At 42.1% G+C, this 27,537-nt stretch overlaps 1 protein-coding gene across 1 annotated transcript; it reads right to left on the reverse strand.

Annotated features, from left to right (window-relative positions):
• Positions 1-3,987: 3,987 nt before the first annotated feature.
• Positions 3,988-16,290, reverse strand: LOC133020434 (RING finger protein 122-like). The gene is made up of 6 exons (XM_061086992.1): positions 15,489-16,290; positions 10,868-11,024; positions 9,283-9,325; positions 9,134-9,175; positions 8,419-8,501; positions 3,988-7,450 (listed from the first exon to the last, which is right to left on the reverse strand). The coding sequence occupies exons 1-6, from the start codon at positions 15,511-15,513 to the stop codon at positions 7,330-7,332; spliced, it is 471 nt and encodes a 156-aa protein (XP_060942975.1). The 5' UTR covers positions 15,514-16,290; the 3' UTR covers positions 3,988-7,329.
• Positions 16,291-27,537: the final 11,247 nt, after the last annotated feature.

Consider the following 27,537-nt stretch of genomic DNA (forward strand, 5'->3'; position numbering starts at 1 on the left):
AATGCAGCCAGGGGAATAAGTATTCTTTATTTATTGAGGAGCAAAAGTCATCCCTTTGTTTCTCTTGGTTTGTTTTCGTGAAAAAAAGATTATGAGATGGTTGAAAATGGATAACGTAAATTCCATCTTTCAGCACAGCCATAGCATAACAATCTGGAAATGCTTCAATTAAATATATTCTCATTACAGGGCTGCAGAAGGACCAATCACGTTTGGACAACAGTTCACTTATCGATATGTCAAAAATATTCTTCACACGAGGACAAAATATATTCCCACAGTGTGTTACTGTGTCAAAAAGGCTTTGTGAAGTATTTTATATTCACGGCAGAGTTTCTGAGAAAAAAGCACAAAAAATAGAGCTATATTAAACTTGCTTTTGTTACTGTGGCAACATCACAAGAGGGGCCATACTGAGTTGTGATATCTGATGTCTTGCAGTGTCACGGCCACCAGAGTCCGGACATCCCCATTCTCAGCGTCTGAGCAGGACATACCTTCCATCATCATCTCAAGGCACTTTCCATAGAAGGTCAAGACCTCAAAAATCATACAGAAACCCAACAGTTCCCACAACGAGCAGCACTTTGACGACTGTGGAGAGAAAAAACTCTCATTAACTGGAAGAAACCTCTAGAACCAGACTCAATGTGGGCGGCCATCTGCATCGACCCGGCTGTGGTGAGCAGAGTAAAATGGGGATGGGAGAGATGGAAAGAGGGGAGAGTGTAGAGAGAGGAGAGAGAGACCAGGAACTATTGTGTAACCATCATGTTTCAGCTCTGACTGGTTGTTATAATGAAAACAATAAGAGTGATAAGGTATATATGTAAAGATGCTATTAGTGATAGCAGCAACAATTCATTCAATAATAATACAATAGTTGCTGTTTTTGTCTGAATCCAGGAGCTCTGGAGAGAGAGAGAGAGAGAGAGAGAGAGAGAGAGAGAGAGAGAGAGAGAGAGAGAGAGAGAGAGAGAGAGAGAGAGAGAATTGACATGCGCTCATCATCACAGGACCCTAAGTATTGCATAGTTTATATTTTTTACCTGAAACCTCAGTTTTCTATCGTGGAGATGCTGTAACAATGTGCAGTGGTTACAGGTGCTGTGAACGGACAAAGATAATCCTTTTTTATGGATTTATCCATATAAAATCCTGCCAGGAGTATTTAGCTATACAATCATGGTCTGGCTACTTTCATTATAATATGTCAGGAGTTAAAATGAGTGCATCTTAATGTATAACTCTTAACGAGCTTTCAAAGTTTGCTCTAAAGAAACCACAAACCTAAATAGACGAAGGCTGTTGTTAGATTGAAAGAGATCCCTTGAGTACAGAATGAACAGATGGTGTAACATCATCTTTCAGTTTACTTCTACTTAGTCAAGGCAGGTAAAACCGTCGATAAGCTTGTGCTGGTCTTTCTGTGAATGAGAATAGAAAGTTAACTTGTCCCTGATATCCGGGGCTTGCGGTTAAACATTTACTGATGATAGATTTTCTTTGTGAAGAGCTGAGGACTACTTTTTATCTGCCAGAGGATGTGTCTCTGGGGATATACTGTACACTTGAATTGATCACACTGTGCTGTCGGCTTTTCAACTGATCCAAGTTTCTCTGAAAGTCATGCAGTTTGTCATCGTCAATAATGTTATCTTGTGATCTTGTGCAAAAATCCTGAAGTCATGACCCAAGATGGAATTTCCAGATATCTTCTTATCGTGTGTAATAGTTTTACCTGTACACTCCCTTTGCATTTGTTCTGGGGACATTGGTCTCAAAGATGACATGACTTGATTTAGACTGTTTGCTTCAGGTTTCTCCCAGAACCTGCATGTGAAGTATCTTCTGAGATTGTTTATGCAGATTGCATTTTACACGGCTGACCTTCTGACTGCAATTTTACAGGCCGTGAGGTGGATTGAGGTCATTAAACATAAAAAAACGAAATGAGCTCCTCATTCAAATTTGAGAATATGGAGATTGTTGTTAGACTTTGTTGAGCCAAGATACTCAGGAGTGAAATTAAGTTGCTGAAGAAATTGTTACATGCCTTCTCAAAGGAATTTACTGATTTGAAGAGCTTTGCAAAATTTGAAAGGTTTTTCTCGAGGGCTTCTTTTTTTATTTAATTTTTTTATATATTTTACTGAGCATCAATGATGCAAGGTATCCACAAAACAGGAAACAAGAGAAAGTCCAAGAAACAATGCTCAAGTCTTTGTTGTTTTTTTCCATCCCCTTCTGAAATCCCACTCCTAACCCCACTTTGTCTCTGGGGTTGGGTGGTAGACACAACGAAAAAGGGCAAAAACAAAGACACACACTAAGTAAAAAATAAGATAAAGTGAAGTAAAATACAATAATAAGGGGAAAAAACTAAAGGATTCAGAGAACGGTGCTTCTGGGCTCAGCCATCTAACTGCTTGGATACTATATCCAAGAGTCTAAGAGGGACAATAAATGGTTCCAAACTTCAAATTTCTTCAGAGAACCCCCAGGAGAAATCCTCTCCAGCTTTAGATCACGAAGAACCTCTTTGATACACAGATAGAGGAGCTGTGGACTAACTCAAGAATCTCAAGGTCTTCTTTACTTTCTACAATTCTAATCAGGTCATCCTTGAGTCCAATGAATGTTTGTGTCAGATTTAATGAAATTCCTGATATATCACATTCACAAGAACATGAGGTCACTGTGATCTTGACCTTTGACCACCCAAATCTAATCTGTTCATCTGTGGGCCCGAGAGAAACTATTTGCCAAATGCTAAAATTCCCTCAAGGGCATTTCATTTTCTCAAGAATGGGACAGATGGATGGGCGGCCTACAGACATAATGCCTCAGACCACTGGCTGTCATCGGCCTAAATAAAAACAGATGATGAGAAGAGGGGGCTGTTAAAAAGAAATGTATAAACAGCGTAATCCTGTGAAGGAAGGATGAGGATCTTCTAGCTTCGCTGCAACAATTACATCAAACACCCTGAATGACTGCCAGTGTAGCAATGTATATACAGCCCAGTATATCTTATTTGACAGTGCAGAACACAGTATGGAATGGCAATAGAAATTTGACAATTTGGGACTATTTTTATCTTTTAAACTAACCGGAGTGACTTAAATTTACCCTTCAGTCTTTCTCACGGCTGAATGAGGACGGTCTTAGGCACAGCAGCGCCATGACCTACTGCTATAATGCTTACAGTGACCATTTTAACTTGCTCAGCATGTTTATTATCTTAGTTTAGCTTGTTAACATGCTAACAATAGCTCAATGGCACTAAACGCAGTACAGCCGAGGTGTAATTGTCAGTAATTAACAGGTATTTGTATAAAAAAAGAAAAAGTATTGCACTATTTTGAATTTTGACTACTAGATGACGATGGCACAAGATAAAAAGTAACCACAGTCATTTGGTTACATCCTAATTCATGCCAAGTACGGTGGCCCTGAAGCGTAAATCACAATGACAAATAAGAAACCAAACAGCTTGTTCTGGATTTGTTGTTGTGTTTTATCATTTGTCGTTTTTGTGATTTCCTGTTGTGATTTTTTCTAAATTTGTCTTTCTTTTTAATAATTTGTCGTTGTGTTTTCCTATTTATTGTTTTGATTTGCACTTCAGGGCCACCATAATAAAGTGATGTTGAGATATTTCATCTCAATCATGGTTATTCCTGGGATATTTCAATGTGGAACAAAGACCAACATTGTCCCAAGGGTTAATAAGTAGGCTATAAAATGAAATGTCAATGACTATAGTGGGCAGTGTTATGCTTGAAAACCTGCCTGTGGAATGTCACTACAAGAAAAATAACAACAACCTATTTTTAATTTAAATACATAAGACTTTTGGGCAGATTTATATATCACAGACGACATCTTATTAGCGATAATGTTTAGTAACTTTTCCATTCACATATAAACAGCTTTAGGTATCAACATGTAGCAAACCTGGAAAGAAAAGAGACTTGGAGCCAATTGACAATATCAAAACACGGATTCTGTATTTTTTCAGAAATAGAAAATTCAAAGCATTTACAATTTGCACAGTACTCATAATGTATTCCTACCCTTAGAGAACGATGTTCAAAGGCACCTCACTCAGACAAGAAACCAGCTCAAACAGGTTCCTCATATCAGTGCAGTGTTTCTATTTATAACCGTACAGAGCGGTTCTTAGACGTCAGGAGCTTAGATTAATTTGATGAATGGTCGCTTTATCTCTCATCGTCTTTATCGATGATGGCCTACGGTTAGACAAATGACAGTCAAAGTGTTGTAGCTGACATACTATGCCCTTTATTGAGAGCCAGTTATGATACAAAATAGTTCCTAAAAATAATTGTATGTATTTATGTGTATTTTGTGGTTAAGTCACTTCGGACCTTTTGTTGTAGCTGAACAGGCGTATGACAGCATGTAGTTGTCTTTTCTCTTAGATCCCATATGGCTCCAATGTGTTGTCATTTAGGGCTTCATTACCTTCATTTAGCATGGCAACATACTGTGGGACGGAGCTGATTGACTGTGAGATAATAGGAGATTACAGCCAAAACACACACACCACAACACTCAATCTAAAGTTAAACATTACCCAGATTTGTTCAATTAAACAGGACATTATGTTATTTTGATTGTAAATGTTCTACATCTTTCACGGCAGTCTCTGCATTACCCATCAATGCTGGGCAAGAACAGTTGTCTGGTGTTGTCTGGTGGTGGAATCTTCCTCTTTCCAAGCTCCAGCCTCTGGAGCTGAGGCTAAAGACCCAGACACATCACATTGACATGGAGCTGCATATCATTATGGGCCAAACTGTCATACAAACATGGCTCAGAGGCAGAGCTGCTCTGGAGGCAGAAGTAATCTCATTAGCTGAGTTACAGAAGTGACACTACACATCAACATCCCAGAAATGGCTGAGGGCCAAACACAACTGTTTGTGTCACATAGAGGGACCCTTTCTAAAGAAGTAAGTATGTCATCTGACTCCACTTGCAACTTGAATACAGTGGAGAGAAAAAAGAAAGTAAACCATTTGGAATTACCTGCATTTAGAATATGTCTTAAAATGTGGTCAGATCCTCGGCCGGTGACAGGGGGCTGCTTTCTCCATATTCTGACAATGAAACTATAGCAACAGAATATACTGCTTGTGATAATGCTGTGAATTTGATGGTCGTGAAGAATGCCAAATCTTTGATGCTGTTGTGTTTATGTCACAGTTGCAACCACATCTCTGCCTGATGGATGATCAAAGCTCAGTGGATGAATCTTACTTCTACAGGTTACTGTATAACTAGGACTAATATTAAACTGAAGGCCACTGGAAAAGACAAGCAGATGTGCTCTTGCTACAAAAAAACAAGAATAAGACAAGAAAGATATGAACATCTAATCTGATTTGTTACCCAAAGATTGAGAAGGAGCCTATAGCTTCACAGCTCTTGTGGTAATATTGGCAGAATTTAAACCTACACACACACAAGAGTACCTACACTTGAGCCGTGTTGCAACCAAAGTAACTGGAACTTTTAGACCCCAGGAACTTTTTTCAGTGTTTCCACCACAGTCTATAGACCAGGAGGGATTTGGCAAATCAACCTGCTAATTTAGGAACAACCAATGGCTACAACAAGCTTTTCCACTCCATTCCACCAGGAGGCCACAATGCAAAAAAATTGACAACGATGACACTGTACAAATCGTAAACATGGAAGAGATTAAAGCCATGCCGCTGTCAATCTTAATTTAATGCTTGAAGAGAAAAGAGCGCGGTGAAAAGGTGCATTGAAATCACCTCAAATGCCCAATTCATGAATAATTATTTTACAAGCTATTGCAGGAATACTCGACCAATCAGGACTCTTCAAAATTGTAAACCCCAACCCAAAGGTTTATGTACTCCTTCCCGCTAACCAACTTTTGGGGGTTAAAAAATTTCCACTGATCTTAATTGTGACCCCGGTTGCAAAGTTTCCTAGTTCCTGTGGAAAGTTCCTCCAGCTCCACTGGAACACAAGCTAGGAGTTATCAGAACCAAGCTGATAATGTACCAACAACACAGTCATCTTTTACATGTCTGGAGTATTTGAGACACTGATCTCCAACAAGTACTGCATCCCTGTGTGTTTCAAAACCCAGCAACACACTAGGACATGATCTGGTACACCACACACCCTGAAAAGAAATCTAGTGTCTGTCCAACGCAGTGAGGAATGCACATACGGGTGAAACTAACCAACCAATAAACAAATGCATTGCTCAACACAGGAGCACACACGTCATGTGTTTACTTACCCCTAAAGATAAGGGACACACCTACGATGATAACAATCACACATATTTTACAAAGGAAGGACAGCCGGTTTGAAAGAGGAGTGAAGGAGGCCATCTACGTCGAAGTAGAGAAGCCAACCCCCAACCAGAGGAGGAGGTCCATGACACCTCCCATCCACCACCTACGATGCAGTCCTTCCATCCCTTTACAGCGAATTTAACAAACATTCACATTTCACGCCTCAGGTGACTGCAAAGACGAAGGTTGTTTACACTTGGTCTCATGTGACTCCAACATCTAACAGCTGTCGTTACAACAGCCAGGGGCACCAACGGACCAAGTCACATCAATTTATACTGAACCCGCAGTAGTTAAATACCTGGGGCTCCTCAACAGTCAGCAGTAACTGAAAAAGCTTGTTGGATGAGAGATCTTCATCAATAGTCTAATAGTATCTACAACCAAGCCCGGTTGCAAACCATTAAAAAGTTCTCAGATTAACACGTCCTGGGTGACTGGGAATCTTACCAGATTAAATGTTTAAATCAGTAACTCAATTAAAATGGCAAAACCTGGCAGTTGAGCAAACACAGCTCTTCTTGAGTCATTGTCCTCGCAATTAAAGAGTTTTCAAATCCACCAATACTCATGCACAGAATAACTGGGATTAGCTAGCTCACGACCAACAACCCGGTCTGAAATTGATTTTAGGTTCCTTCGCAGGATCGGCAGCTTTAAGGCACTTGTGCATTAACACAGCCTAGCTCGGGTACTTTAACGGAAGTATCTGCAGCTTTCTAGTTTGCGTTAATCCATTAATTGGTGGAAAGTCTTTAACATAACCGTATATGTCTCAGTTTGCTTGTTAGGTTCTTTGGCTCCGTATGTCCAGTTAATACAATTTCTTCTCCCACAGTAGCTCTGCCTCAAAATGCTTTACTATTAATACAGTCTGTTGGACAGTGAAACAGGACCCTCTATAGTGACAGATGTCTTTTTAGCGGAGAACGTGAGGTACTGCTGGACATGCGCTTCCCTGTCAGACCTCCAGGAGACTTTGTCGCCGCTCGGATGCTTGTGGGGGGTCCGGCTGGAGGCGGCAAATGGGCTTGTTGCACATGGGACAGACGCTGCGGATTTCTAACCATTTTAGCAGACACCTGGGGAAAGTAGATAGATGAAAGACATAATGCATTAGCACATTTTGTCATTTCTAAGGCAGACAAAGTATGCAAAGTTACATTTGTGCTGAAAGAAAACAGAAAATGAACAGAAAAACAGAAGTGAACCCTGCGGCCTGTGTGTGTACAAAGTAACTCAAACACACATTTTCTGCAAGTCTGGTGGTAATATTACTTGGGAGGATCTGAGTTCTGCCCGGTGCTCAGGTAAAGAAGTATGACTGAGTTTATGCTGAATTGCGACTGCCTGCTGTAGTTGTATAACAGGACTGATCAGACACTTACACAATATAAACACAGGTCACAGATGCTGGTGACACAGACAGAGAAATATCAGTCAGACATAAAAGCAACCAGGCAAACAAAAAAGCTGCTGTTACCATCACACCCATGCTGCAGGGCAAAAACAGGTTTCAGTTGCATGGAGCTTGTTCATTTTCAAACATGCAGGGACATATGTTGTCAAGAATTTCCTCATCGTTTTCTCAAGGGCACCCTGAAAAAGCTGCTTTTCCTGAAAGCAACTCCCTTTCAGGATGCGTTCAGCTGTTAACTTAAAGGCAAACCAAAAGGGGAATTTAAAGTTATGTGTCATTCCTCATGAATGGTTTACTCAATGTGTTTGCACACCAGTAAGTCTATGGAATTCCAGGCTAGAACAACATATTGTGGTTTTTAGCCTATTGAGCCACATAATGGATTTGCAGACACAATGGGTGCTATTCCACATGGTTTCAATTGAAGATTGTTTCCATCCACATTCTCAAACATAATAAATGAATCACAAAAATTAGCTCCATGATTAACAATTGTGAAACAGCTTATTGAATGAATCAAGTCCGGAGTTTTTTCATTTGACTGTGACTTATAAAAACTGTTGCATGTTAACAATCGTGGAGTCAGCTGTCCAATCTCATGGAGGTTTGAACTAAGCTTGGGGAACTTACTTCTTGTGAAAAGCATGTGAACAAGGGCACACCCCGAGCTCGTCCTTACTGCGAAACTCTTCTAAACACACCGCACAGGTTTGCTGAGAAGGGAAAATGACAGGTTAAGAAATCGGGTTAAAGCTGATATGACTGACGTGTTAACTATTATCAGAAAATATAACTGTGTAATCCTATGTACAAATATTACAGACGTAAATGTTCATGACTGCACTGAAATAATTTGATCAATACCTTATTTATAATAATACCGCATGTACTTCTAATATTAGTACACTCAGTTTCCTTACTTTAGTCAAATCTGGCCACAATTAGTATTTATTATGTAATTGGAAAATAGTTAATAGGTATAGTTTATACAGCCATAAGCAATGTTACATATGATTGCAATGCAGCACAGCATCAAGGGGAAGCTAACTGCTGTAGCTAGCTAATCAAAATCTCACAAATCAGTAGTTTCCCAGATTATTTTGGCTTTATTTTAACTTAAATAAATAACTTACTAAAAGTATTAGCATAGCACTATATTTTTGTAATTTGTTACAGCAGTGAGATGCGTGTAGCCACTGAGTCATTTTAAACACGAGTTGCAAACACTGCTGAGTATGTTTCCCACATTCAATTTCTTGCCCAATTAGCCCATTAGCATTGGTCTGCTATGCCTCTTTCAACTGCTGCATAAAAGTGTTTCACATTCACTGTTTGTTGGACTTACACCAAGAAGGCTCAGTTTCTTCTCCGCTCCTTTCAAAACAACCTGCGAACGAGAAGGGATTTGTCACAAAATGCACGGAGTTCAAAGGACAAAACAATATAATCTGAATAACAGTTGCTTAACAAACTCGAAAAATGCTGTACTGTTACCTCACTGTAGCCATACTGTTCTCGAGCACCTTGTCGCCTCAATCTGTAAAGCACAAAACACAAACAAACTTGTCATACTATAGTGTAGAGTCTAGATATTCTATGATGTGCCTGGAGGCTCCACGATTGTCTTCAGTGCAACATGTCTTGTCATGCTTCATGAATCAGCTGAAGTCCTGGAATTCACACAATGCCACATTCCAGTACCAGCCTGTGTGTCTACTCACACCATGAGCAGAGCTGTAACACTTTCTGAAAAATGTCCTTGTAGGAGAATTCTGACAAAAATGATTTGCTGTTTTACCTCATTGAAAGTATACACTTCCATTATTTGGGGTTCAGTGATGGGTAAAAACATAAAGATGTTAATTCCTCATCGAGATAGACACCATTTGAGAAGCTTGAGGCGTTGAAAATGATCCAATTACAGCAGTTAAAAGCACTTTCATCTTCAAGGTACAGTATCTGTTTGAACTTGTCTATTTAAACTTTTTAATCGCACAAACATAGTCTTACATTCTGTCCTTTATTATTAGAGCTAAATAAAACCAAGAACTAAAGTCCATCTAATCAATTAAAACTCCAGATTCAGATCATCACTACAGGCTTCTTAGCTGATGCTTCTTAATCCAATGCCTGGAACCCAAATTATAAACTGTATTTCCCACAGTTGTGTATGTGTTTTTCCAATATCTTGTTGTCAGAGACGATCAGAGAACACCATTGCTGTAAGAGTTAAAGAGGTTTTTCCAGTTTTTTTTACTTAACCCCAGTCCGTCTCCAGTTGCCTTAAGCAGTGCTTACTTAAACATTTGTCAAATAACAGGTAATGCACCATGTCACAGTTTCACAGTGAAAGTCCTCTGCATTACCGGATGGCCTTAATCAGCTCCGTTTCTTTAGTTCTTTGCAATACTAAAACCGAGTCTGTTCAGAAGATCTCTCAGAGCACACAAGATACCATCTGCTAACACACAGTCAGCTAATAAGATGAGCACACGTGAAAATGGCCCATGATAAAACCTAGGTGGTTTCAGCTGATACAAAGCGAACCCATGTGAAAGCCAGATGATCCGGCTGCTGATAGTTGGATCTCACTGCAAGGAAATCGAGGCGTTTAGTTGTGTCATATACTTTGAGCAGGGGAAGTAAATTTGCCTTTGCGTTGTTTTCTGATTTTCATATTGATTAATAAGTTTAAGCTTATTTCTACTTCTATTCATGTACAGTTAAAGTCAGACGTCATAAGCTAAAGTTAAAGAAGCAATAATTACAGTATATTGTATGCAAGAATTTTGGGTGTGGTCTATTAGGGTTCTTGAAAGAGAAATACTAAATTTCACTACATAGAGTGACTACAAAATAACTCCTGAAATGCAGTGCAGGTTAGCGGTTAATGGTATGTGACACTCAGAGAGATCCCAAAGAAAGCAGGTCAGTGGATGTTTGACATACTGGAGTTTAACTACAATGATATCTCTAGTCAGAAGTGGGTGAATTTATCTGCTCTTAGATAACCTGGTGATACTGATCCTGTGTAGCTGTCTGACACTACCTCAGCCTTGACTGTCTGTCTGTCTTGTACCTGAAGAGGTAGCAGCAGAAGAAGAGGCTGAGCATGATGACGAAGAGGCCAATGCCCAGGATGATGATGTAGACGTTGAGCGGCAGGTTGAAGAGATCCTCGGACGTCATCTTGCAGTGGAGTTTGGAGTTCTGCAATCCAAGGTCACACAGACACCCTGAGAGGAAGGCACACAGGGAAAATAAAATTAGATGACTTCATGAGGAAAATATAATGGTTTGGCTGCAAGAAAGATAAATTCAACCCAGTAGAATAATGCAATATTTCGTCAAGTGCTTAGTCTTATCAGGCTGGAATACTTCTTAAAAAGCATTTAGAAAAGACGATTTTGAATAGGTATTATGTCAGTAACCATATGCATACTTGTGCTGAAGGGTGTAATTTAAAAGTTTGATTCGAATTTCCTACAGAATTGTTTTAAATTTTCAATGTTTTTACAATGTATGTTTTTAGTTTTTAAACTGTGTCATATCCATTATGTTAATATTTCATGAATGGCTGGTATTGCTCAGTATGCAGGTCTAATCACACTGGGTTCTGCATCGTCTTTGTCCTCCACACAAAGAACAATGCAGTCTCGAATAAAGCCTACTCTTTGTTATAATGCTTGACGCACATTCATGTTTTTTACTGCCTGATAAAACTTTAAGACAATCTAATTTTGTATACATAAAGAGCAACAGTCAGACAATTGAGTCGTGAGGATTGTAACCTACATTATGAGTCATTTAGAGTCCTAGCACAAATCACAATGACAGAATGTATGACAGATGTCTGCATGAATAGTTTGAAAAATTCATATTGACGTGGGTTTCCATGTTTCGCCTATCTTAATGACATCATTATTGAACTGTTTTTTTTAAAAATAACAATGAATCAAAGGTGCAGTGAGACAGCTGTCACATTAAGTGACAGACAAACAAAGAACAATGAGTCTGTTCTGCAGCCCCCCTCAGTTCCACAGAGCAACAGAGCATCTGTATGTCCCTGTGTTGGTTTCACAACCTGCACCCTTACTGTTTTGCAGAAGGGACATGAAGCAAACTCAAATGTCAAACATGTCGAATAAATCTCTCAAAGACTATTTCTGTCATTTATGGTAGTTCTTATCACACTGGTGTATGTTCAAGTGCTCATTTTTGCCAGTAAGTTTGGTTTGAATTATCTGATGTTATAAAAACGAGGTGAGACATTATGATTGACTAACATTTGGACAAGCGCATTGTTCATCCACCCTGTCAGAGCATTTCCAGTGTGTTCCCATGGCCCACAGAGCGCTGCATGCCAAAGATAGACCCTCATACATGACCTTGTCTGGCAATCCAGACTTCACCTTTGTCCACCTCCTGTGGCAGGGATGTGGGGTTGGATTTTAAGAAGGTGCATGTGTGTGGACGTATCTGTGACTTGTAGAGCCTGGCACACTGACTCCACACTGCATCTGTGAAGCCTCTTGTTTCAAGCTGCAATGTAATACTGCTTTCACTGCAGACACTCTTGGCCTGCACAAAGTTTCGGACTCGGGTGAAAGTTGAGATAATGAGTGCATGTGTGCAGGTGGTATGTGTAACAGTTATGGAAGAACCTAATTTAGGAGTTTGTGTGAACCAAGAAGTGAGTGGGAAATGAAGTGGGGGAACTGTGTTGAGGAAATAAGTTATTGTTTTTGTGCCTTTTTATCAAAGTTACAAGTTTTTATAGCTGTAAAATCTCTGCGTCATAAAAATCCACATTAATCTCGATAAAACTGAATTGATCTACAGAAAAACCAGGTCGGATGAGGTTTATTTCTACAAGTGGTTGCTATCCTCATGACAAGAAGAGAATTTTTTAACACATCTATAAAACTTAACACATCTCCTCACTGTGAACACTCTTCATTCACCACCGTCCAACAAAGTGGTTACTCATTGCAGTTTGAGCTTGGAGGGACAGAAGTACATGAACCCTGAGGAGCCTTGAAAATGGCACTTTTCATTCCAGGCAACGCACATCAGCTTTTAATTGCGCTACTTAACTCTTTCTTGAGGTCAAGTGTCACAACTGACCCTGTAATGGCGAACTTCGGGTTCAAAAGTAATTCTATAATGGACAATGGCTGTGGCAGTGGGGTGTTGTATTGGTGTACACTGAGAGGGTTTTGGTGAGCGCTCGAGAGGAGATTCGGCTCAAGAAGTCGGCGTCTGTAATCTTAGCACAATGTGAGTGAATCATTGATAGTGGAGCACTGACAGGTAGGCCACTATGCAAATGCATGTGTTGTGAACAGGATTGTGGCTGAACACTGTCAAACAAGAATAGTAGCTTTGGTTTGGTGTGTTATGGATGTTAAACTAAATAGTCCTCCCTTGCATGGATACTGGCATTGGGTATGAATGTATGATTTTGCTTGCCTCACTGACGTTGTTTAGAGTGACGTTGTGTGGCTTCACCTTTTGTCATCTTATACTAAACAGCATTTTGATCAAATTACTTATTTTCGCTATAAGACTGTACCTAGTTGTAGGGCTGCTCAATTAATCGAAATATAATCGTGATTACGATTATTGGATCAAACGATCTCCAAACTACTATAATCGAGTTGAAACGATTATTTGGCATTTAATATTGAGAGGAAATTCTAAAGTTCTCAGTTACAAAGTGTTTTTATGGAGAGTGTTAGGGTTGTCATCATTAAGGGTTTGAATAACCAGGCACCGATATCCTGCATGGTTTCACCAAGAAATAAGACACGCAGCCGTAATAGGTGTTTACCGGAAACGGAAGTGACTGGTACTTCCGGTTAGTAATTTCAAAAAAAATAAGGGCACATATAATTAATAATCGGTTGAATAATCGTGATTTCGTTTTAGTCCAAAATAATCGTGATTATGATTTTTTCCATAATCGAGCTGCCCTACCTAGTTGTACATTAGCAAACATTTAGCTCAGCATTAGTTCCGTTGTGCAATGACTAATCTCTCCATTGGAACTAGTCCTATGGTGTGACCCATTTTAATTTAGTGTTTTGTAAATATTCGCAAACACTCGACAAACAATCAGTTCAGTGTGAAGGATTTAGCGACATCTAGTGTTATTGGTGCAGACTGCAACCAACTGAATTCTCCTCAGCCGTTCCTTTCCAAGTGTGTAAGCAATTCTACTGGGGCCTTCAGATAACGTAAATACATGAGAGGTCCTCTCTAGAGCCATCGGTTTGGTTTGTTCTTTCTGGGCTACAGTAGAAACATGGTGGTGCAACATGGTGGAACCCATAGACATATGTAGAAATGAAGAGTTCATTCTAAAGGCCAATTTATGCCTCTCCGTTTTTTCTATTACGGACAGATAAGACCGCCCTATCCGTCGTGAAACGTCCTCTCCGAGCGCCTCCGACAGCTTTTCGTACACGTCTGATTTTTCTAACTATCCGTCTTCATGTTGGAGACCCGACGGACCGCTCTTGGCTGTGATTGGTCCGCGAAAGACATCATTTCCGTATGACGTCATTTCCGTATTTCCGGACCTCAAACTTCCTGTTTACTTCCTGCAACAAACACGAACACAACTATGATTCTACGATTAATGTGACGTGTGTGTTAAGCCAGCGGAGTTGTCCGGCTGACGGTGGCTCGTTAGAGCACTGAGGGCATGTGTGCAGGGTCACATACGGTTAGAACGAGCTTTCAAAACGGCGCTAGCAGGCTAGGCTAGCGGGCTAGCCACCATGCTAACTGCGGTGGTAACAGTGCATAACCCCGCCGTCACGACTTTAATTCCACTTCTATCATGACACTGTTTCTATAATACCGTCAGGTTAGAAGCAAACACTGGATAGTAGTAGTTAGTGTCGGGAGTCCCTGCTGACTGTGTGTGGAAGCTGGGGGGAGCTAGCTCCGGGTAGCTTCTAGCTACATGTAGCCTCAAGCAGATTCAAGCTGTGGAATCAGCAACACAGTTCGGAAACAAGACCGGGGAACCGCTGCGCTAAGAAACGATTACATCAGCATCTTGACACGCTGGGTGTCACTTTATTTAGTTCTGTTAGTTGCCATGGTTCAGTGTGTGGGACGCAGGCTAACATGTAAACAGAGACACGTGGACTTCTTCTTCCCAAATGGGGTAGGCTTCTCTGAGCTCGTCTTCCGTTGCGCCACCTATGGGTTTGGCGGGGAATTGTTTTTAGACGGATAGTCGTCGGAGAAGTAAAAATCAAAAAGACTCTTTGTCCCCCGCTGAGACCTCTCCGAGAAACGGACACGTAGAAGTATATAAGAGCCTTAAGCCTGAGCAAATTAATCTCACTCAGTTTTTCCAATGAGCTAATGAATCACGACTGAAAACACAATTATGAATATTGTATTGCATTAACTGCACCTTAGCACTGCACGTGCCCATAACTCTCTTACTGTATATATTGTTGTTTTATATTTATATTGTTGGTTAATGTCTGAGTGCTGTTTTATGTACAGTGCACCAACCACACCAAGGCAATTTCCTGTATGTGCAAATATACATGTGCAAATAAAAATAATTCTGATTCTGATTTCTCCCATTAGATTACACTAAATTCTACACACTGGCCCTTAAGATTATAACCTGTCACAGTCATATCTTGCAAAAAACCTGTGCTGGCACTTACCGTTACACCATTTGACAGGATGCATTAAATGCAGCTGTTCAGATGGCAAATCTTCACAAATTTCCACAACTTTGGTGAAGTTTGTTTAAAAGGGGATCGGCGGTGGATATAATGTCCACTTCCTTTTGAGTTCAGACTACTTGACCCTGGGAGTCGATGGTGAGAGCTATATCCTTGTGGTCTGGAGTAAATAGACCTGAGATTCCAGTTCTTCAAGAAGACATCAGCCCAGTAAGCAGCTGCTCAACTCAACAGAGTAATCAATCAGCCAGCAAGGATTATTAACTACAAAACATCCCCCTCAGTAGAGATTTAGACTCCCAGCTGTGTCCTTCCTCAGCATGGAGACAATCCTGTGGGCGACGTGGATGAAAAGACACCAATGTCACAGACCATATGAGGGGAAAAAAGCTCAAAATCCAATCCAGCCCTCTGGAAATAAACCTGTCCGGGCACGACTCCCTGCTGTTTAGCTGTGTCTCCTCTTCAGATCTCTTCCTTCTCCTTCTTTCTCTCCTCTGTCACTCTCTCCTCTCTTCTCCACACCTCCACGTCGCTGTCCTCCTCTCAAGGCTGTGAAAACCTGCCGTGGCCAATTATGGAGAGACAAAGGGGAGGACATGGATGGGTTCCCCCCGGCAGTCAGTCAGTGAGCCTCAGTAATGCTGCTGTGGAAAGCAGCTCCTCCTCATCTCTTCCTGGAGGGTTGACACACCGAGGCGAATGCGGATTCAGCCTCTCCTCTCTTCTCTCGTCTGTTCCTCTCACGTTCACTGCGCTGCTCTCTTCTTCCTCGTCTCCGTGCTCCACTTCAGTTTGTAAACAGATCCGTGCTCATGTGATCGGCTGTCTGCATCACAGCTCCGCCTGTCACCGCCCCCTCCTTCCCTCTGTGCTCCCTCCTCCCTCCTCCCTCCCCCTGCCTGACCTGCCTTCACCCCTGGCCTCGCTGGGTCTGCCCCTCCACTCTCTGCGTATAAACCAGATCGAAGGGTTCGGATTTATCTTTTTGTCTCTAAGGGGGTCTCTATCTCATAAAAAAGTTGGCGCACCGCTTAACTTAGTTAAAGGGACTCTTACCTTTGTTGCATTTTTACACTTTTTGTGGATAAGGTTAAATTGGTATTAATAAGGTAATGACACTCTAAAATGCAAGACAGACCCACCAGGAGTAAAAACAAACAATTATTTCACTCTCATTATATTTAGTGAAAACTTCAACCAATAAAATTCTTCGGACCGAAGGACCTTATTGGCCGACAGACCTGTCTGTTTGCTGCATGGACATGCAGGTTTACCGTCTGCTTCTTGTAGCGCATTCGGGCCCGCGTCATCAAGGCGCGTCCTTATATATATATATATATATATATATATATATATATATATATATATATATATATATATGTGAATGTAAATGTATATAACTTACCGGTGCTTCTGAATCCGAATCCATTGCTTTGGTAAACAAAAACTCACGTGCGTGCGCGGAGGCAGTAGGTCGTAAGTCTGCTTGTAAATAAAGTTTCTTCAAAAAAACACCGCGGATGGGAACGAGGGGGTGGGGCATTGGAGGAAGGCGGGATGATTCGAATGTGCTGTAATTCTCAAATACAACAAAGGTAAGAGTCCCTTTAAGCCAAACTAAAATTGGCTTAACCTTCTAAATACAGCTGTTGTAGTCTTCTTAATTTCACTCTTTATCTTAAGTGTTAATTCAGTCTTCTCCTTTTTCTCTGTTCCCTCTCATTCGAAAAAGCACGTTAGGCTAAAAACACACACACGGCTTCTTCTTCTGACTTTATGACCTGTCAAATTGATCGTATCCTCTATGGGGGGGTTTGCTACAGCCTAGTGGTGTGGTGGTGAAGTGCAGTCATGCTGCGTTCATGAGCGTCAGGTAAGCTATGGTCTGGCTATGTCCCATCATTCCCGTGGTATGGTATCCTATTTTAATTTAACGTATTTAATGGTAAGAGTAAGAGACCACACAGGGATGGATAATGAGCGTTATTTAACATTCAATTACAATGTCACATGTGGCAGCCAGCCTTCGGCCCCCTCGACTCGCACGTAATTCGAACACCCCCGTGGTGCCTTCTGTTAAACCAGGGGTGCCCACACTTTATAGGCTCGTGAGCTACTCTTGAAATGACCAGCTCAACAAGATCTACCCCCCCCCCCGCACGTACCACCTCTTTTTTTAAACGATATTGATAACATATCCTATATTTGATATGATATAAATGATTAAATATGCATCCCATAGTTTGTATTCCCCTTCTGTTGTCCTGGAGATTTAATTTTACCAATCACATTATTAAATGTCCCCCTCTGCCCATCCATACAGACACACAAGCAGTCATAAAGATAAAAAGAGAGAGAGGGGGGGGGCTACGTATTGTCCACATAGGTTTGAGTGGATTTACCCTCCACACCCGACATAGCAAACAGCGGAGAAGTTCTTGAAGATGGATGATATTAAATTAATAACTTAAGTGGAGAAGTACAGTGAGCTGTACGATCCTCAGCACATATGAGACAAAGAAGACACACGTTGGGCTGTGTTGCAGTTAATGTTGGAGCCAAAAGTAAGTATATGCTTGAAAAAAATGATTAAATGCTGTTTTTACTGCAGGCTGATAACCAGTGTTGCCACAGTTACTTCGAAAAAGTAACTTAGTTACTTTACAGATTACTTGATTTTAAAAGTAACTTAGTTAGATTACAAGTTACTTGATTTTAAAAGTAACTAAGTTAGATCACAAGTTACTTTATTAGTTACATTCAGAAGCTGCCGACAACACCCCCGTCGCCTCAACATAAAAATGACAACCGGTTTTGCCAACACTCACTTTATCAGAAGTGCATTTTTAATAGTTATGTACACAACAACAATGTATCTCCTGACATTTTAAGTTGAACTTAAAAACTATTTCCTGAAAAAATACATGTTTTTATAAAAATAAAATAAATACAGTCTTTCTTAGTAAGTAAGTAAGTAAGTTTTATTTATAGAGCACATTTAAATACAGCATAAACTGACCAAAGTGCTGTACAATGACAATAAAAGGCAAATAATACAATATAACAATACAAATTGACCATAAGTCCTAATATCCAATACAAAGTGCAATAACATTCAATAACAGTTAGGGGGAAAGGAAGGCCAGGGAGTAAAAGTGGGTTTTTAGCCTAGACTTGAAGGCAGAAATGGAGGGGGCGGATCTAATGTCCTGAGGGTTGACCTGACATATTTAACTGTTAACACTGTAATGACAAAACTTACTTTTTATGATCTGCATTGTTTATAAATGTAACTATTAAATTCTTTTCAACATGTTTTATGAACATTGTACCTGTTGTTCACAGCATTAGAGAAGCAAGGAGTGGTTTTACAAAACAAAACAAGTGTATAACGCCACATGTAGGCTGATATCAGGTCTACATTTGTAACTTTGGCCTAATCTTATGTAGTAATCGCATGTTATAAGTGAAACAGTGGAGTGGGGCGAGTGGTCCGCACCAGTTCTCAGTCAGCTGCTAGGCGCCAGCCGAGGCGCACCGCCGGGGGGGGGTCCCCGCGCGAAGGGAGGGTTCCCCCAGCGGGCGCCGTAGCTGAGGTGATCCGCGAGAAGGGCCCGGCACGCGGCCAGAGTCGCCACCGCCGACCGCCGTACCCGGTCCCCTCCGACGGCCCGCCTTCCACACCGGCGACAAACACCACCGCGCGGTCCAAGAAAAAGACGTTCGCAACATCTTCCAGGGCGGGGGGCGTGGCGGCGACCGCGACTGCAAAAAAAAAAAAGTGGGTACCTGCGCCGGAGCGTCCACGTGCCTCCAGTTGTGCGATCGACCCACACTGCCTTCTGTGTTAACTGTGTTAAACTATCATAATTATAGAGAACGCTCTTATTGTTATACGGTAATAGTTTTGCCTGTTATTAGAGGTTTTACGTTTCTCTCGTACCTGTGTATATATGACGTGTATGTCGTCACATCCTGTGTTATTGTTGTTGTGAACCTGTGCTATAACGGATGCACAGAGCCGGTGCACGAGGAAGAATAAATTAGACTGAATGAAACAGACGCTCCGCTTGTACTTTTCACGCTAAAGTTACACTGCGCAAGTGAGTTACACGTGAAGGCATCACGGGGGCTTTCCCGCAGGGATTAAAGCAAAAAAAAAATCATCTGACTGAAAAAAAAAATCGGCACTCACTTTGGGTCGTGGCTGCTTACCGCCTCGATATTTGAACTTCACGTGGTCCATTATCACTTACTAGTTTAAAGCTAGGGCATAAAACCAATATTTTTTTGCAAGACTTCACCATTCGTGTTAATGGGCTATAAATGACAAAACGTCTGCACAAGTTGTCAGAGCAAGCATTTATTTCCACAATGCTTTCAAGAACAATTATATGCCAACGCATGGATTTTTAAAAAAAATGCCGCTTCAACTTATCCATTCAAACATGAGAAAGACGCAAGGCATGGTTCACAAACAAAAGGTTAAAAAAATCACAGCTGATTGGTGAAGTTATTGCAAATCATATCAGTGTTACACCCCACCCCCCCCCCCTCTATTTTTTTTTCTCTTCGGATCTGCATCGATCTTATTTTTAAGGCCGATTTATAGTCGTTTTTTACGCACGCACGCACGCACGCACGCAGCTTCTACGGACTCGTTTTGGTTTATAGTTCCCCTACAGTGGCGCGTGTTGCAACGCAATTCACCGCCAGACTACTAGCCGGAGTAATGTTTTTTGTTGAAGTCGGCTCTTCTTCGTGTGTGGCATACTAGTGTTCATAGTTTCGGATCTTTTCTGCCAAGTGCTCTTCTATTTTGGTCTATATTCGTTCTTCTAAATCTTCCGTGGTTTCCGCAGTTTCCGTAGCCTGACGTTGTCATACTCATTATTCTAGTCAGAATATGAGTCTGAGACCGCTCCATTGGGCTGTGATTATGGGGCGTGTTTCAACAGAACCAGGAAACAAAATGCCTCTTCGCTCAATTGGATAGACCTACAACCAATCAGAGCAACGTAGTATGTGACGTATGTCAAGCAACGCATAGTTGTTGTGAGTTGTCTGTTTCACGAGTTTATTTACTCTCTAAATAAATCAATGGAAATGCTGCAAATGCCGCTCGTATCTCCACCGGAGGCAAAGCCCCCAGGAAGCAGCTGGAGACCAGGGCTTCTTGTGAGAGCCCCGGCCGGCGGCGGCGTGAAGATTGTTCGATCTACAAATGCCTTGATCGTGTTCCTCTATTCCTCTTTCAAAATGAATGCTCTGTCGATGTCTGCTGGAACAGACTCGATGGCAGCATCGACACATCTCAGCTCTGCAGGCAGCGCTCTCTGGTGACGTGGTTGATTACGTCACTGTAGATCATCTGTCAATCATCGTATAAAGCCCGCCCTGACGATCTGATTGGTCCGTACAGCTTCTGTACGAGCATAGTTTCTCCCCAACGGAGCGATGCCAGACCGAACTTCCCGAACAACAAATGTTGTGGGCGGGGCTAAGTTCGTCTGGCACCCGGGCTACAGTTTCCGGGTATGAAACCGGAAATGCGACTCCGGAAGGCCGATTTATACTCGGCTTTTTACGCCTTATGCGAGCGGAGTTGACGGAAATCCTTAATCCATGGCTTTCCCGCCATAAGGTAAATTCGCAGCTGCAAGATGGCTGCGCCTCCATCACCTAACCGGCCGAATAACCGTCCACCTGCAGCCCCTCTACTCTCCAGCCTGCGCGACCCAAATAATCCGAGACATTTGGGTCGGAATGTATGTGTGGAGGTGAGGGGGCTGGGAGAGAACCCTCATCTGCACCACAGAGGATCAATCAGCGCAGGTGAGAGCTGTTAGCTGATTGGTCCTCCCACTTTAAAATGGCAGCACTTCGCTGCCTCAGGGCGCCTCAGAGATGCACCACTGCCACAGTCACATATGGCAGCCAGCCTTCGGCCCCCTCTGACTCGCACGTAAATCGAACACCCCCGTGATGCCTTCGTTACACGTGAAGGCATCAAGGGGGCTTTCCCGCCATAAGGTCAATTCAAATCTAAAAGATGGCTGAACAAGGAGATGAACACGACAACAACCGCCCCAGACATTGGAATGTATGGTAAGTGTGCCCGTCTCCGGCTCATCGTTGGGCTTCGCCTGGGAACTTGTGGCAATTACTGAAGGGGGGGGGGGGGGGGGTTGCTACTGATCTCCTATTTATAATTAGTTTAGTGCTAATTTAAAATGATAACACAGCAGATTAAAAGGTAAAATGTGAATTGATTCAATCCAAAAAAGATTTGGATTGAATCATGAAAATGTGTTTACTTATTTTATGTCTGTCGTCTTCTCAAGGATTCCTGCAGCTGTACGGAACGTCTTTCGTCGAGGTAAACACCAACTAATGCAAAATATAGGGAAGTGCTGATTGAGAGGATCTGGGAAAGGGCTGGAGTTTGCACATAAGCACACACATAGACCATCGGGTTGCTTTTGACTGTTCTTTGACATTGCTTTTCTGTATACACACACCTCTCAGATGCAAAGTGGTCAGTAGGGCGGTATAGCAGTTCCAAGCCTGCCAGTTATTTCATATTTGTATCTGAACTATGCAGGTAAAAGCAGATCTGTCAATGCACTTCATTGGCAGATCTGCTGCTTCAGCAGTTCACATGAGACACATTTCTAAACACGCCACTGTGCCACCCATTGAAAGTTATAACACCAGTCTTAGAGTTGTAGAGGAAGACATGCACATTCCTTTTTTATGTACAACTTGTCCCTCCCCCTGCAGCTCCGCCCAGGCCCAGGACGGACCTGGACACAGGAGGGACCTGGGCCCAGGTCCAGACCTGGTTCTGGGTCTGGACCTGGTCCTCAACCTTCATGAGGACCTTGGCAATGGAGGAACCAAGGACCTTCATGCGTACATGTGCCAGGACATGCCGGCGAATTTACAACTCCAGGCCCAGGATGCCTGCCTGGTTCAGGAGGAGATGAGGCGTGGAGTTAGAAGGTATTCCCCGTTGTTTTTTCTTGCATCTGACCCAAAGCCTTTTTCTTTTAAGCACTTTTTATGGAGTGCAGTGTTTGCTTCTGCAGTCAGACATTTTCAGCAAGACAAATTTTTCAAGTTCCTCAACGTTCGAAATAGCCCCAATGAAAGCAGCTGCACATTATATGTATTGCAATTTCCGTTCTTCCAAGCAGTAAATTAAACTCTTGACAGTTAAATAGCTGTCCCAGACTGAGGTTATTAATGCTTCATGTGTCTGAACACCAAACCAACAAGGAGGATTCTTTTATAAAGAATACTAATTTTCTTTGTTTATAAATAGTATTCAAAAAAATGAAGACCTCCATGTGTTTTCTTTCTGTCCTCAGGCAGAGGTGAACTCATGTTCCTGAGTCTCTCCTCCGCCTTTGGTGCAGGTGACCACTGTACCGGAGTCATGAACCGGAGCTGTGCTGGCCCTGGGTGCATGTCGTTTGGATTCACGGGGAAAAGGGCAGTTCCTCTGTATATGCCCCACCCCAGAACAGTTGTGGCAAATTACTTCTCCAAAGTTCGTTTCAACAGGCTTAGCTTTGTTGGACTGCCACTGCTGTTGATATCTTTGCGTTCTTACTGGGGGGGGTAAGCGGCCTCTGCATCACGCTCATCAGCGAACCCCACTGGCTCTTTAAAGGCTGAAACACGGGCGCTCTCAAGCGCCAGTGACCCTGGGTCTCCGTTCTGCAGCATTTCAAAGACCTGGCTGCATAAGCTGTGTGACGGCTCTTGCTGCCCGTCTGGTGGTTTCACATCTGTGGGCTATCTCATAGGCTCTTGCCAGGGTGGGGGGGCTTCTCCTCCAGCAACTTTTGAACCAACTCAGCATCAGCCAGGGCATTAATGAAGATCTCCACACTGATGCTGTCCTGCTCTGACTCTCTACGGTCAGCATATACAAAAAGTTCTCGTAGATGTCATCTCTCAGAATATGCAGGGTCTCGCTTGATCCTCTTGACTCTTTGTCTTAGTTCGATGCCGACGGCTGCAGCGTATTCGGAGCACGGCCCGTAAGCTGCCTCAATCTCATGCACAATCTTCTGATAACTCCACCGAGCAGATCTGGGGTTCTTGTGGACGATGGCACCTGCTGCACCGTTCAGGTTGAATCTAAGCTGAACAGCCATAGTCTTTTCTCACCAGTGGTTTGCCTTAGCACAACTTTCAAACTGGTAAAGGAAGTCTTTCCATGAGCCCGTCCCATCAAACTGACTTGGGTGTAATATGGGAATTCTTTCTCTCTCCCCATAGCGTTCATCATCATCCCTGGTGTCCATGTGCCCCCCTGTCAGGCTGGCCACCTTCACACCGGTCAAACTCCATGCTCCGTCGCGGTGCTGCTCCACAGTGTGCGGCTGAGCTGGGTTGAACTTGTCCTCCATAATGCTGTGTTACATGTTGGGGGATGCCTGGGGTGAAAGGTGCCACGGCTGGCTGAAGAAGCGATGCATAGGCTGAAGTGGATGGGTTTGCTGACATAGAATGAATATAGTCCGTTGAGATGAAAGGGTTAACTGGCGTAGTGGGGTTATCTACCCCGCTTTGCACAGCTTTCATTGGTTTGGATGCAATGTTCTTTAAACAGTCATAAACTCACTGCTTGTGGTTACTTGCTTGTGTGTCGGCGTGATGAAAGGGTTTGACCGCGCCCGTGATGGCGTGCAGCTGCCGTGGTCTGCTGCTCCATGCGGCTAACGTTAGCTCCATGTGCGGCTAACGTTAGCTCCATGTGCGGCTAACGTTAGCTCCATGCTCGGCTAACGTTAGCTCCATGTGCGGCTAACGTTAGCTCCATGTGCGGCTAACGTTAGCTCCACAGATATGAACACTAGATATCTCGGCCGCGTTGCCGGCCAACGGAGACAAACGTCACCACATGGCGGCCATCTTGTTGCGGGAGGCTCTCTCACCCATAACCATAACTTGCTCAATTTTCAACCGATTTTGAAACGGTCTGGTTTGTTATAAACGTCAGAGATGTAGATATGACACTGTGTACTATAATTATGTTATTTTCTAAAAAAAATTAATAATTTATGCAGTGTCATAACTACATCTCTGACGTTTATAACAAACCAGACCGTTTCAAAATCGGTTGAAAATTGAGCAAGTTATGGTTATTTACAACTACCAACACAATGTTATGGGTGAGAGAGCCTCCCGCAACAAGATGGCCGCCATGTGGTGACGTCCGGCTCCGTCGAGCGAGATATCTAGTCTTTATATATATCTATGTTTAGCTCCATGTGCGGCTAACGTTAGCTCCATGCTCGGCTAACGTTAGCTCCATGCTCGTCACGAAGGGGTTGGTGCTGTAGCCATCCCCGGCGCATCCACCGTTCTCCCGGTTAGCGATGTCCGCGCTAACCCGGGCAGCCTCTTGGATGTCCACCAGAAACGGATTCGTGCTGGAGTATGGTCTCATAGCATTAGCATTAGCTCCGGGTTCCGACATCTCCTCCGCTAATCCGCTCCAAACTTTTCTTTACGATCCCGGACGATCCCCCAGTGTTACCTTTCTTCGGCTTGGTATCTAGGCTTGTTGTCTCGCCGGTAACCAGCCGCCCGGTCGTGTTTGTTAGGGACGAGGAGACGTGCTCTTAGCTTTCAATCACCGCTCTTTTTTTATTTCTCTCCGTACACGAGGTCACACTCATCACTCTAGGTGTTCTGTTAGTTTTCGTAACCCGCACAACACGTAGCCCCCTACCCACAATGCACAGGTACCTTACCCACAATCCTTAGAGGCACTACGTCATATAACAACAACACTCCTCTAGGGGGCAGGCCATACCTGCAACACAGTAATTTATAAATACACATTATTAAAAACACAAGGTTCATGTCATTCAAAAAAATGTAATAAAAGAAACCATAAATAATTGCATTGCTTGGTTAACCCACTTTCCATTAATTTATACACAGTGCTAATCCTTCCACATAATATTGAAATAGTCAGCAATCAGTATCTTGAACCTAATAAATAATTAAAATTCATTTTAGGCTTTTACAGAAAGCCTGTCTTATATGTATTTGTAAATGTCTCTCACATGTCCCGCAACATTGCAGTATGCCTTTAAATTAATAAATAAATCATGCTACCTATCAGATTTTCTTAGAATAAATTTAAACCCCAAAAACATTAGGGGCATGGTCTAAATTCATGGTCTGGAGCCCACAGAGCAGGTGCCATTAGGGCATTTTCAACAGTGGGAAAGAAAAGGTCACAGCAGCGGACACATGGTTCAGAGGGTAGTGCTTAAATGACTCTTAATTAATCCTGTGGGTGTTTTGGGCAGAAAATTCAATTAACTTGACATCATGTTTCAAAAGACTTATTGATCAAACCATAGTGAATGTCAGGGACCAACAGAAATTCAGTCAGTATTGTGAAGATGAATACGTGTCAGTGACAGACACAAAAAGACAGTAAGGAGAGATGAGCAGAAAGTTAAACAATAGGTAATGACAGTGTGTAATTTTGATTTAAAAAAAACATAGATATTAATGCAGTGGTGTTTTGGTCTTGTTGTTTCCTTTGGCTCGTTCCCACCTCATTAATAAATATTAATAAGCCACAGTTCTGTTGGCAGAGAGTTGAGACTCACATTTTCAGCTGTCCTACTGTGTTTCTCATTTGCTGCCCCTGAACTAAGCCAAAGGAGTCAACAACCCAGACTTCAAAAAAATAAATAAACACTCCACATATGGTGTGACCGTGCCCTGAGGTTGTCGGCCATAAAAATCACGCATCTTCAGCTCTGTCTGGTGGGGAGTAAACAGTTTCAGGTTAAAGTAGACAACAAAACATTTTACTGGAGGTAAAAATGTCTGTGTAAACAAACGACAAAAAGGAATTTGATTAAAGGAAGCTATGAAAAAAATATTAAAGCATGTTACGAAGTAGATAGAGTTTCTCCGCTAAATGAGTCTGATATAACCAAGCCATAAAATGCAAACTGAAACTGAATGGACAACATGTCCCACACTCTGAAATGTCTCTGAAATGTTAACATGAATTGGTAATACGTTTAAGCTATATGGAAGAATAAGACCACATTTTTTGTTGGCGAACTATAAAGTTAAATGTTTGTTTTACTTGTAGTTAAGACCAAATATTATGTAGATGTTTTCATCCTTCAATTGGACATTAGTTATATTAAAATGAATGGATAGCTGAGACCCGAGACAAAGAATAAAACCTTTATATATGGTTGTAACCACATAAAACCTCCGTGTGTCTTTCTGTAACTGAAGCTTACTTCAGAGCTCCTGAAGGTCTGTCTATTGGTGGGTGTACAGAAGTGCGGCAAATGCATTTGCTGACCTCAACATTATTTTAATATAAATATTTTATATTGAGCCAGGCAACACAAGCTGTTATTTAGCCTACACAAAATTTAATTTGTGTTAAATTGTGAATAAATAACCAAAGTCTAAATCAGCTATCAAAATCACTGTACAAATTACGATGCTGTAGAAATGTCTGAATCAAGTTTAAATACCACTGACACTTCAATGTTTTGCTTTTACAAATTTACATTTGGTAAATATCTTTCTATTTTGTGGTATTCATTATTATATCGTTGAATGGAAAGGGACATATGTCTATTGTAAACGGGTTGAATTGAAATTGTTGAATGAAATGTAGTGTTGCGTTCTTGGAGCTTGATCAAGTGGTTTAAAGATAATGTTGTCTAACGGGAAGGAAGACATCACTTCAGTGTGAGTGCACCACTTCAGTGTGAGTGCACCACTCATCCAGGTACCTCATACACACCCAGGAGCCTAGAACACCCCAGGCCCCAACTGCGGCCTGGATGACAGTGTACTGGTTGACCGGGATGGCCTGAGATGGAGCAGTTACCCCCCTACATACTGCGCCTAGAGGGGAAGAAACATTGAGGTCATCCTATGTTTGCAGCAGCAGCGACAAGGGGAAGATCCCAGGTGTGGAGCTTAGTTCATTTCAACACTTCTCTAA

The sequence above is a fragment of the Limanda limanda genome, chromosome 15 (genome assembly GCF_963576545.1).
Source record: "Limanda limanda chromosome 15, fLimLim1.1, whole genome shotgun sequence".
NCBI lineage: Eukaryota > Metazoa > Chordata > Actinopteri > Pleuronectiformes > Pleuronectidae > Limanda > Limanda limanda.

Excerpts from the sequence above, each read along its gene's own strand:
- LOC133020434 (XM_061086992.1), bottom strand. The coding sequence starts at position 15,513 with ATGCATCCTGTCAAATGGTGTAACG. Across the intron at positions 9,326-10,867 it reads TTCTGCTGCTACCTCTTCAG|ATTGAGGCGACAAGGTGCTC; the intron begins GTACAAGACAGA and ends TGTGCTTTACAG. Across the intron at positions 8,502-9,133 it reads AGAAACTGAGCCTTCTTGGT|CAAACCTGTGCGGTGTGTTT; the intron begins GTAAGTCCAACA and ends TTCCCTTCTCAG.